Here is a 12,684-nt window from a genome sequence, read left to right on the forward strand (position 1 = left end):
TAATTTTAAACAATTTTTGTATAAATTTATCGATATTGCAATAATAAAGTCAATAATAAATAATAACAGCAATAGAACAAGAAGTAATAATAATCGAAAAATAGAAATAATAACATTTGAACTATTTCAATTATTAACCGATTAAACCGATAATTATTTTCGGAAAATAGATATTCGAATTACCGTGCTAAACATTATTATCAGACATAAAGCGTTGACCAAAATTTGATTTCGATTATCTTTTCGATCACTTTTATTAATATTTTACGATACCGCTATAAATGAGCATCGAGCTCGCTGCATTGTTTTTCGCTCGAAGCTCTCCAATATCAAGCGCGTCATTTGATTTTCCAAATGTTAAAATAGAGTCGAGAGAAAGCTAAAGTCAACCAATCCGGAGGAAAACTTTATCTCGTAATCATGCGATATCTATGCGAACGACGCTATACAAATAAATACAGTGTAAACGGGATCGTAGAATAATAGAGGATAACAAATTATAGATGATATACGTATGTACATAGCCCATTGCGGAAGAGACTGGAAGCCATAAGTGAAGGTTAGAAATACTATCGATTATACTCGTGAAATTGAAATGAAACGAATTTCGTCGAACGATAACAAGATAAATAAGTAATTAACAACATAATATCGGTTATCGATAATTCCTACGATGCACAAATCATTATTCGGATAAACGTATCGCCAATTATTTTATAGATTTTCTCTTCATCCCGGTATTGGCCAATTTCTCTCTCATTCTTTGGTTAGGAAAATTTTCGATACACGTGTAATCACGCTGGTTTACGCGCTCACGCATCTTTGACAAGGGAAAAATGATGTACGATAAAAATATCGCCGCGTGAAACGAGCGATCGTACGCGTTGGTTACTGGAATGATTCGATAACAATGACCCAATGGCTGTAAATCAAACGAACGCATGCAGCGCGCGTTCAACTGGCTGTTTCGAGTGTATCATACGGTTTCAGCTTCCTGCATAAAGGTTTACGTATTCGCGTAATATAATCGGCCATTGGCCAAGCGTTTGAAATAGTAAGTTTAAAACGGTACACGTACAGATCCACGCAGACAAGATTAGTACACTACTGACCGAGGTTATAAGCTTATCAAGTTTGCGCAATAGCATTCCCATTTCTGATTACATTTCTGTTAATTCCATATTCATTCCGGATAATATGCATAGGATCACTTCGATTTATCGCCGTTTATTGATCGCGTGTCTTTCACGTTTATTATTGTTGGTTAGGTCTCGAACTTAACCTATAAACACGTTTCACCGTGCGTCATCACGCGAACATTTTTCGCCCAATTATTACCCACTCGTTCGACTGATAATATGCCCACGAATATTTTTATGTCACGCAAAACACGTTTTCGAGCGTCGTCACGTCGTCGCGAGTTTATTGTCTACGCTTTTTCGCGGGGAAGAAGTGGTTGCGCGCGACGAAATTCGCTCATCTCCTCTCGAGGTCTGAACCATATGGCAGTCGAGCACACAATCACGTCGCAATAAAGCAGCCTACGATAAACTAACGCCGTGTATTGACAGAGAGTACTAGATATATCGCTTTTGTCGACGATATTACGTCGTTGTGAATCGCAATAACAACCACGAGCTTTGGATTTTTATTCGTTTGCCCGTTTGTTTGCATTCTTGTTCGTTCATTTGTTTATTTGTTTGTTTGTTTGTTTGACTGCTCGCTCGCTCGCTCGTTCGCTTATTTGCTTATCGTCCCTCTTCCCTCCCTTCTCCCATCTTTTTAACACGTCCTTTCGAAATTGATCGATCGGTAAAATCGAAACACAAGTTATGCTTCATGAACAATGAAATTTTCACCTTTTTGTTGCTTATATCGTAATTTCATCGAACCTGAGGGTTATTATTTTATTCTTATTTGTGAAAACGATAGTTTCATGTCACGTCAGGATTAAACAACGAACTTAACGTTGCTTCTTTCATTTGGTAGATCGTATCTTGGAATCGTGTTGCGTTAAAGAAACCAGATTAAACTGTAAGTCGAAGTCAGTCTTCCTTCTTTTATTTGTCGACTAACTTTCTGTTGTTGATCGAGCTGTTCGAGCTTTATTAAACCCTTTCTCCTTAGATACGCTACTCGAAAGTAATTGCAATTTATACAATTTTGGTGTTTTTATAGAGGTAAACTAAGAAATCAGAGAATTACATTTTGTTATCGCGTTCTCTTATTTTTTTTCTTTTTTTTTTTCTTTCTTTTTTCTTTCTTTTTTTTCTTTAATTGCAATTTATACAATTTTGGTGTTTTTATAGAGGTAAACTAAGAAATCAGAGAATTATATTTTGTTATCGCGTCCTCTTATTTTTTTTCTTTTCTTTTTTTTTTTTTTCTTCTGATCTGAGAAATTAAGGAAGGAAATATGTAACGATGACAAATGAAGGTTTCATTAACCGTCTGGTAAAGAGGATTTTCCTGTTCAAATTTTATAATGATATAATCTTTTCCAACACGTAAACATAATTAATATTTTTTATAAAATTAGATGTTGAGATATTAAGAATTTTTGCAATCATTCAAAATTCTTATCGATTTCTACGGAAATTTTAAAGAGATAACTTGTACAACGATATTGTTGCGTTTCATTAAAAAAACGATTCATCATAATCATCGTTCATAAGTTTATTCGTAAACGTATTTTTACAACAATTTATATTTATATCGTTTAGAGTATAAAGTATGAAAATGTAATAAAGTATAAAAATTTCTCCTCAAAATGCTTCCCTTCAAAACTTTGAACGTTATATTCTCCTATTACAGAAGGTCTATACAGATCTTTCGTTGATGAAATAGATTTTTGCATAACAAATTTTAAATAACAAGTATTCCGAAGATTACAAATTGTATCATAAATAGCTTTTACATTATATATAGACATCGTTGTAGAATATTCTTAGTGGCAATGCATAACGAAAATAGAACGTTATAAATTTGTATGTAGGGCGGAATGAAGTCGAAAATAACTCGTTTAAAAAATTCAAAAATTATCATGCACCATAATAGGTAATCTTGCCACGACGTGCACGACTGGAAATTAAAATTCACAATGATTTTAACAATATGGAATTAAGTAATAGATTCGAGTTTCTTTCGATCTCCCTAGTTTTACGTATTTTCTATGCATAATTTTCTATATAACCAATTTCTTCTCTCTTCTGTTTCACGAAATTTTATACACGCGATATTGGCCACGTGGATTAATCTTCCATTTAGAGATATCAATATACGGTTGCATAATTCGTGAAAGTCAAATCTTTGTATCAAAGCGTAAACCACAATTTTTGTTTGACGATCGGCGGAAATAGAGGTGGTCTCGTATTTGCTGTCGGGTAAAACAAGTTTGCAACTCGATGGAACAGATTTGTTCAAAACCTGTCCCCCTTCTCTCGCGAGACGCTGTTGCGCGATCGAACAGATAGGGAGATCATCTTCTCCCGTTTCTTTCACCGGATATGGAATTCTTCTTTTTCTTTTTTTTTTTTTTTTTTCTTTTTTTTTTTCCTCTCGTAGCCAAAGTTTTGCCGCGATAAAATGGCATGCCACTTCTCCCATTCTCGACATTCTTTCATCTTGTGAATTCAACTTTTGGAACTTCAAGTAGCTGCCATTCATCCTTGTAAAACCGTAAATAGTTTGGAAAATTACGCATTCGCCACTGTTTTTTGAAATTAGCGAGAAGCCAAGCGAGAAATTGAATCGTGCAATTTTTCTCGTGGTTAATAAATCGCTGATATGAAAAAAAAAAAAAAAAAAAAAAAGAAAAAAGTAGTTGACCGATGAAAAATATTTCTGTTATAATATCGATAATACCGTCGTTGATACCATCAAAATGATTAAGATTATCATCGTATCGTATCGTTTTAATCACATAAATCTTGAAAAAGTATGACGTACAAATATTAAAGTAGCTTCTGATACTTTAATGTATTTTTTTTTAAATTTATTTTTTTAATTTAATTTAATAATTTAAATTTATTTTTTTAATTTATTTTTTTTTAAATTTAAAAAAAAAAAGAAAAGAATATCGAAATAATTCTTTCATCAAACGTCCATTCCAAATACGGAATATAAATAAAGATCTTTCTAACATTTTCCCTCTCGCTTTGCACCTCGTCTCGAACGAAGAAATTTCACAAAAAATTTCGAGCCAATTATATTTATCTTTATATCTAATCGAAAATACGATTACATAAAACACAACGTGAAAATACGCGCGCACCTCTTCTTCCTCTTCGAAAGCGAAAGATTTCCGAATCGATTTGTTAAACACCGGATACACGCGAATTCGATTCGCGTATCGCGACACCGCGTCGCTTTATCACGTCGACCCGGTAGCTCGATCGTATCGCCGCGAACGGGAGCTGTCCAAACATTCCCGTCACGCTTTTATCGCGCGACGCTCGAACGTGAACGCTGTGCTCCGCCGATTCCTCGTGAGCGCGGTTCAATAACTTTCGGATCGCGCGCCACGATATCGACGTTTGGACGGGAATTCGAAAAAAAAAAAGAAAGAAAAAAAAGAAAAGAAAAAAAGGAAGGAGGCGAAAAGGTGACGAGGCAAACCCGACTTTTAAACACCGCCTCTTTTAAACACTCGTTGGAACGGAGGGGGAAGGGGTGGGGATGTCAGAAGCGAGATGGAGACACATGTGTCGCGAGCTCGATGGTTTTGTAATGCGATGCTACTACGAGATGGTATCCACTTGTTCGATAATGTTGTTTTGTCGATTATCTCGATATCTCGCGTTATATAGTCGTTTAATCGACGCGGAGATAGGTCAGAACGCGACGAGGCATCTATCGGTCACACCGCCTCGCGATATTTTCGTTTTCGCGCCGGGTTCCATCGCCGCCATGACGGAGGCCAAGGAGAAAACATGGAAGGTAAGGGCTGTCGTCTCGCTTTCGTCGTCTCGAGCTCGAGTGAGAAAGAGGGAGAAAGAGAGAGAGAGAGGTAGAGAGAGAAAGTCGTTCCTCGTTCGAGAATGGGCTGTCAGATGTCGTGGACGTAGATGGCCGTTCCCATTGGGACATTCCCAATGTCCGCGTTACGGGATATATTCACTTGGAAATTCTGTTCACTAGTACACCCGGATCAAGGGATCGATGGTAGGAAACGTGGCTCGCGAAACGAGATCGAGTACGAGTCGTAAAAAATAGGGAGGCCCGTTGGACGAAACAATGCCGCATCTGACGAATGAAATCGCGTACGTACGAAGTAGCTTATCTTAGATGAGTAATAGAAAGAAACGTTCTAATTCAAGAAATTCTACCGTAAAGTAATTCTACGTAGAAAGATGTATATCGTTCTTTTCTTTCTTTCTTTCTTTCTTTCTTTCTTTCTTTCTTTCCATCGATGCATAAAGTCTCGCTCGATAGAAGATATCGCGGCGTAAAGGCTTCGTCCTAAGTGGGGTAATATAACCGAGTTCGCGTGCGTCTTGACGCGCCGACAAAACAACGGGATCGACTATGCGCGGCGGAAAAGAACAGCGTTTCGTCCGATCTTATCTGTTCCTGGTTTACCGCGCGAATAGATTAAACTGTAGCGATGCTCGTGCCATTACGCGGGCGATGCTCCACATCGAATAAATTATACTCGATTAAATTACCCGATTAACCCCTTATTTTTCCCTACGCCTTTTTTAAGGGCCGCGCTTCTTTCTCTCTTTCTCTCTCTCTCTCTCTCTCTCTCTCTTTCTCTCCCTCTGTTTCTTTCTCTCCCTCCAAATTCGTCGTCCGTCGCCGATGATTTATACGATGCAAATATAAGGTAACCCGTGTTATTGGCAGAGGAAGAGGGTTTCTCTCGGAGTCGGCGGTGCCTTGGTGGAGCTGGAGCAGGATCCCGAACGTGGTAGCTGGGCCAATCCCATCGAGTTTGTTCTATCCTGCATCGGGTATGCCGTTGGCATTGGCAATGTTTGGCGTTTCCCTTACCTTGTATATCGTAATGGCGGTGGTACGTATGTATATGTACATATATATACATATATATGTATATACGTATATACGTATGGTACGGATGGCGCGTAGCCTAGCGCACAGCGGAGCTTGCTTGTACGGAGCGATTTTTCCATGCGGGGGAAAAAAGGTCTGCTCGTGCTGCTCTCTAAACAGAGACGGTCACGGGCTGGCAAACGAACTACTGGATTACGCGGGATGATTTATCCTTGTACCCGCTCGTTTTCGCGGAAAAAGAACAAATCTGGGAAGAGGGGGGAAGGAGGGGAACGGAGCGGAGGTGGAGGGAAAAGAGGGAAGCGCGGAGTCGCTCGCGCGACACGCTACCCGCGTACGTGCGTGGTGGTTGACGTGACGAAGCGGCTAATTCGAATAATTAAGCGTAGTTTGGCAGCTCGTGACCGAGCGTTCGGCAAATTTAATAAATCTTTCCCGACCGTGTGCGCGCGCGTTTGTGCCTGTTGATATAATCTCTCTCTCTCTCTCTCTCTCTCTCTCTCTCTCTCTCTCTCTCTCTCTCTCTCTCTTCCTCCTCCCTGTTTCCTCTCGCTCGACTCTAGGCCGGGTTTATTTGCAAAATGCCGAGAGAGAGAAAGGTTGGCCCACCGTATTATATATATATATATATCCCAAACACTTGGGTTTTAATTATTCTATTTTCCACTCCATTCTCGTCGTTTTGTTCTTTTAGTTTCGTTTACGTGGCCCTTGCCTCTCTTCATTGTTCTTCGCCTGTGGTCTGAACGAAAGACGACCAAAGGGAGTATCGCCACCCGGCTGCCCGCTATTTTTAACCTTTCTCTCTTCCGTGGAATGTATTTTGTCGCGTTAATCAGAGCGCCGGGGAAACGATAACACTTTTAATTAGTATTCGTTCGAACCGCACGATAAATTCACTTCATTTTCTCGCGCGTATATGTGTATATATATATATATATATATATATATGTATATACATTTATCCGTTTGTTTCGTCACTCGATAGCGAGCGTGAAACGGGACATTGATCGAAGTCAAGAATACCCCGTTTTAATTGGGGAAGATAATTTCAATTGAACACGTTTTTAACATCGTCGTCTCGTTTCTTTCGTTGGTTAGATTAGACAAGCGAGTTTGCCAACGGTTGATAACGTTAACAGGAACGCGCGTGAAAAATTAAAGCTGTTAAATTATAGAACGAATATGATTCGTTCCTCTCCCTGTTTTTTTTCTTTTTTCTTTTTTTTTTTTTTTTTTTACTACGCTCTTCTCGCTTCACACGCGAACATATAAACAATACGAAGCGCGAATTAAAAGTAAACGCGACGATGCAAAGGTAAAGATTATTATTTTCAAAACACGTTCGTCGCGTAAATGAAAAATTATTATACGATGCAACAAATTCATTCCCCTCCCCCTTCCCCCATTTTATCGTTCAAACTTTCTTTCGCTTTTCCCGATCGAAATAAACTATTACGTGCGACACACACGTATAATAATCCTTTCCTACCGCCCCTCCCCCCCCACGCTACAGTTTTCCCGCTATAGATTATCAAAGTACGCCTAGTCGTGTTGTGGTCTGGTTCCAGGTGCTTTTATAATTCCGTTCGTTTTAATGCTGATAACCATGGGATTACCGATATTTTTTTTGGAACTGGCTGTTGGACAGTATTCCGGACTCGGCCCTAACGAGGCGTTCAAACGTATGGCGCCGGCACTCGAGGGCCTCGGTTATTGCACCCTGGTCGTCATTTTGCTCGTAATGGTCTACTACATGGTGATCGTTGCCTGGACACTCTTCTACACGTTCCTCTCGTTCCTGCCGAAGCTCAGTTGGGCCTACTGCGACAACGATTTCAACACGAACCGTAAGTACACCGATAAAATAACAAACCGGCCATCACCTTCCTCCCGTGTTTAAATTTTAGAAAACGCCCTTCGCCCCCCCCCCTCCCCTCCACCCGCGCGGCTCCCGTTCAACTTGTTATTTAGCGTAACGTAGCGTAACCGCGCCATACGCGTATTTTATCGCCCCCATAAAGCCCCAAGTGGTCGTAGAACCGTTTTAAACGATCGAATGACGAACGGCTCGTTCCTTCGAAATTCAATTTCTCCACGCTCCGCGCGCGGAACACGGAGAAAATATTCTCCTCGCTTCCCTTCCCTTCCCTTCCCTTTCCTTTCCTTCTCTTCTCTTCCCTTTCCTTCGTATCGTTGCGCGCCTCTTTACGTCTCTCCTTTCGTTGCGCTCGTGACGATTTATCGCGATACCAACCATTTTTTCCCCTCCCTCCCATAAACGCTAATAACGATCCTCCAAATTTTACACTCAACCTTTTCTCTTCCCCGCCTTTCGAAAAATTCTTCTTTTTCGCGCGAATCGATCGGTGCTCTGACGATGATCGGACTCCTCGTCGATTCCTCGACGTTCGGTTTCGGATAAACGGGAGGGGGAAGGGGGAGGGAAAATATATCGAAATACAGAAATTTCAACAGCAACGGGTATAATAATATTTGCGCCGAATTATCACTTCCTTCTTCCATTGATTTCCGAAATTATTTCGTGTATACCGTGATAATATAATCCATTACCAGGTATTAAATTCCAACGATACAGAGGGGGAGGAGGGGAGAAAATAAATAAACACACGAGAGGGAGAGGGGAATTAACGATTATGAATTTCGGATTTTCGGAATTGCGAGAACGTAACAACAACAACGATAATAACAACAGAGAACGAGCAGAGAAACGATCAATTTTTACTTACAAACGCGTGATATTATTGAGAATAATATTCCAAAAAAAGAGATATCTAACGATTCATTTTTTTCACGACAATCAAATTGATTTTTTTATCTGTTATTTAATTATCGAACTCGACTCATCGTGTATCAAAAATTTTGTATCCATTTTTTTTCTTCCTTTCTTTTTTCTTTTTTTTTTTTTCCGATCCAAGGTAACGTACTTTTTCAAATGATTTTATTTTTTTCCCCTCCCGAACAATTTCCATTGCATTTAAAAATTTCCATCTCCGAACCACGAAAAATACGAAATTTCCGCCCGTGACTATGACTATTTCTAGAAATAACGATGGGATCGCGATCGGTGGGAAACTAGGATTGATCAAAAAATTTCTCCGCTAAATTGTTTCGACAGTTTTAATTGTTGAACTTTGAATTAAAAACTCTTCTCGGTTCCCGGTTGTGTTATACAATCAAAATTCGAGATGTATCGATACCCGGTATCAACGCTCATTTCCCATTCGTGTACAAATGACGTTTGTTCCACCACTTTGTGAAACCGAATATTTAGAACAGAAGAAATTAATCCTCAAAGTTTCAAAGTATATAAATTATTGCGTTCCTTTGTACTTGTATACACACGCGATACACGCACGTGATTCGTTATTTAAGAGAATGAAAAAAAAAGAAATCTTCTTACGATACAGTAGAACCGAGCCGTTTATTTTTTAATTTATTACAACTTTCATCGGCAGACGACCATCGACGCGACCACTGACCGCCGACCACCTATCATCTACATCAATACAGGTATCGTTGTAAAGAATCCATTTTTATCACGAATGGACGATTCGACACTTTTCCGATCGCATCGAAATAATCGTTTCTATGATTCTTTGACGTGGATTTTTCCACGTAGATTAGTATTCTTCTTTTACTTTTTTTTTCTTTTCCACTTTGTCTAGCTTGTCTGCTTCTGATTTCGTAAATTATCGTGTTTTTTTTTATTTTCTTTATGTAACGCGAAATTTCCACCAAATTGGACGTAATAAATCGCTAATTGAAGAAATTGAGAGAGAGAGAGAGTAACAACAATATCATTGTTTCGAAATGGAAGCACCGCATTGCGGTCAACATTGTCGCGCTATAAATTTGAAATCATTTTATCGTTGTATAGAATGTAGGAAAATGTAAATTATCGTATAGTTTGCTAGGATGTAAAATCATAAAATAATTTAAATTAACGTTCGAATGTAATCGTATAGATATTTCTGATATAATAGACTGAACCACAATTATTTTTCCCATTAACGAACCTTAAGTTTTTCCCGTTTATAAATTTCGCATACGCGCAGCAAAAATTTAACGCGTCTATTATACCGTTAATCGTTCCAAAAACCTTTTTCGAATTATTTTCGTAAATTGCAATTGTAATGCATAAATGGATGACATCCGGAAACTTAGCCGTTAAGATCAATAAAGGTCAATTTATACGGGAATGGTACGGGTTTGGTCACGATCCCAGCCGAATTACAGCTACTGTTTCACTATTACGTATAGAGCCGAAAAGCCTATATATCGACAAGCCTCTCTCGGGTATCGCGTTACGATGTATAATTCCATCCCAAGCTCGACATCGGTGAATCTCGTTGATAACTCGTTGAAAGCTCGTCAAATCTTTGGTTCAAGTCGATTTTCGTTTCGTGCTTGTTTCCCCAATTCGTTTCAGTAATAAACTTCGCCTCAAAATCCTGGAAAACTTATAGAATATTAATTTGGATAGTCGATATATTAATTTTCCAGCACATTCTCTTCGTCTCTACTTCACCATAAGTCGGTAAGTCGTTTACTCGTATTACTCTTTCAACGCGTGTCGTCGAATGAACGATCGTGGTATTCTCTCGACCATCGAGGCTCGAAAACCGAAAATCCCTGCGGTAGAGATAAAATAAATAAATAAATAAATTGCTCTTTAATAATAAATACGGAGGAGAGGAACAAAGCGGTAGCGTAATTGTCTCTGGTCGATCGAGGTAACGAAGTAGCAGCGTGGATATACTACACGCGTATATACATAGGTGTGCGTCCGCGGGTATGTGTACGTGTATATGTGTATATACGCGTATATATCGAGGTCGCAATATCGAGCCATACGTTGGGTCCCTACGACGCATCGTATTCTGTAAACGACAGCTATTTCGTTTCAATCAGCGATAGCCTTTGAAAGCCTTTGATGTTTCCTAATTATCGTACAACGATATTGGATATGGGGCATAAAGCCGTAATGCCGACTCGCGTAGATTGTTACAGCGGGCTTCAAGAGATTCAATGTCAAACGGACGATCCGGAAACGATATTTTACAACAAGAGTTGTATATCGGCCAGCCACGTATGCCGGAGCTTCGATTTCGAGGATGGAAACATCACGCATTGTTTCAAAGCTGGCAAAGTGGAACTCCTTCGAAACCTTTACACACGGATCCTTTCGTCGGAGGAATATTTCAAGTATGTCGTCGTATATTCTATCTAATATAATCGTAATGAATTTTGAACGTTCCAAACTATTCTTTCTCGTTTATACACGTTTATGTGTTTCGCGTCTCTACGTGTATAACCTTAAATTCGTTTTTCGTTCGGTCTAGTGAAAATTGCTAATACTTAAGAAAAAAAAAAAATGTGTAATAGATATTATCGAATCTAGCGACTACGTGCTTGGTATACGAGGAGCTACGTGGGAACACTTCGGAGGCGTGAGATGGGAATTGTTAGGATGTCTGACCCTCGCTTGGATAATCTGCTTCTTGTGTTTGATGCGTGGCGTCCAATCCATTGGAAAAATCGTCTACTTCACCGCTCTTTTCCCCTACGCCATGCTTATAGCGTTGTTGATACGAGGTAAGAACGAATACCGATAAAATAATATTTCTCGTCGAATTACACGCGATATAATTTTTTTTTCTTTTAACCTCGAATCAAAAAAGAGAGATCCGCGAAAAAAATTATTCGATTTGTTCGAAATAACGAAGAAGAGGAATAAACGTATATATATAGTTATAAAAATAATAACGGAACGGAAACGTGTAATCACAGTTTGGAATAATACAAACGATTATTTGGAAACGTGTTATTAATTTATAAATCGTTGGAAAACAGTTGTTCTTCAATTATCGGACATATTCATTAAGCGCGTAATAAATAACTATTCGACGAATCGGAATATTACAGTCGATGAATTGTCATTGAATTAAAAATATATTAATTGTTAACGTACGGGAGCGATGCGACGAACGATATCACGTATTTCCCGTATACGCGAAGATTTATAATTAAAATTCTTCGACACGATAATTGACAATTTATGAATATTAAAAATACGTTGATAACGTTAAACGAGATATATATTTTCACACGGCATTAAACTTGCAACGCTAAATTAAAAATCAAAGTTAGAAGACTTTTCGGTATTATATCCCGCCGTTGTATCGAAACAACGGTAAATAGATGTGGAATTCGCAAATTAACGATCGATCAATAAATATTAATTAGCGTGACTCCCGCTAACGCGAAAACTAATGTTAACGTTCGCGGAATCGAATTCGTCGCGAATTCGTTATCTATCCCATTATTTACGTCGAATTTTAATTAATTCCTCTCTCGACTTTGCGAAATTCGCTGCTCGTCCTTACGAGCGAATAAAAACTGTATATATATATATATATATATATACTCATCCAGTGAAAGATGTGCCGCGAAGAAAAAAAGAAAAGGGGCGTTGAAATTAATCGCGTATTTACATTTGTTATCTTGGTTATCGTAAAAGAAAAAAAAGAAAGAAAAAGAAAAAAAGAAAAAAACCGAGTAAATAAGTTAAACATCTATCTCGCCTATCTCTCTCGCGTCCTGTAATGTAAAATTCATTACTCGCTTCTCTGGTATTTCTGGCGT

At 38.7% G+C, this 12,684-nt stretch overlaps 1 protein-coding gene across 5 annotated transcripts in view; it reads left to right on the plus strand.

The window, feature by feature from the left end:
- The first annotated feature begins 2,646 nt into the window (after window positions 1-2,646).
- The window catches only part of LOC122714581 (sodium- and chloride-dependent glycine transporter 1-like), a 98,365-nt gene continuing 88,327 nt past the window's right edge, over window positions 2,647-12,684 (plus strand). For 3 of the 5 annotated variants that reach the window (XM_043936043.1, XM_043936044.1, XM_043936047.1), the window contains exons 1-5: window positions 2,682-4,938; window positions 5,848-6,016; window positions 7,587-7,865; window positions 11,040-11,244; window positions 11,441-11,634. In XM_043936043.1, coding sequence (XP_043791978.1) covers window positions 4,678-4,938; window positions 5,848-6,016; window positions 7,587-7,865; window positions 11,040-11,244; window positions 11,441-11,634 — 1,108 coding nt within the window. In that variant the 5' untranslated portion in view covers window positions 2,682-4,677. Of the gene's footprint in view, window positions 4,939-5,847; window positions 6,017-7,586; window positions 7,866-11,039; window positions 11,245-11,440; window positions 11,635-12,684 lie in introns of all 5 variants that reach the window. The other 2 variants (XM_043936045.1, XM_043936046.1) reach the window with 2 other exon arrangements.

Source organism: Apis laboriosa, unplaced genomic scaffold, assembly GCF_014066325.1.
Source record: "Apis laboriosa isolate Shangri-la unplaced genomic scaffold, ASM1406632v1 scaffold33_cov142, whole genome shotgun sequence".
NCBI lineage: Eukaryota > Metazoa > Arthropoda > Insecta > Hymenoptera > Apidae > Apis > Apis laboriosa.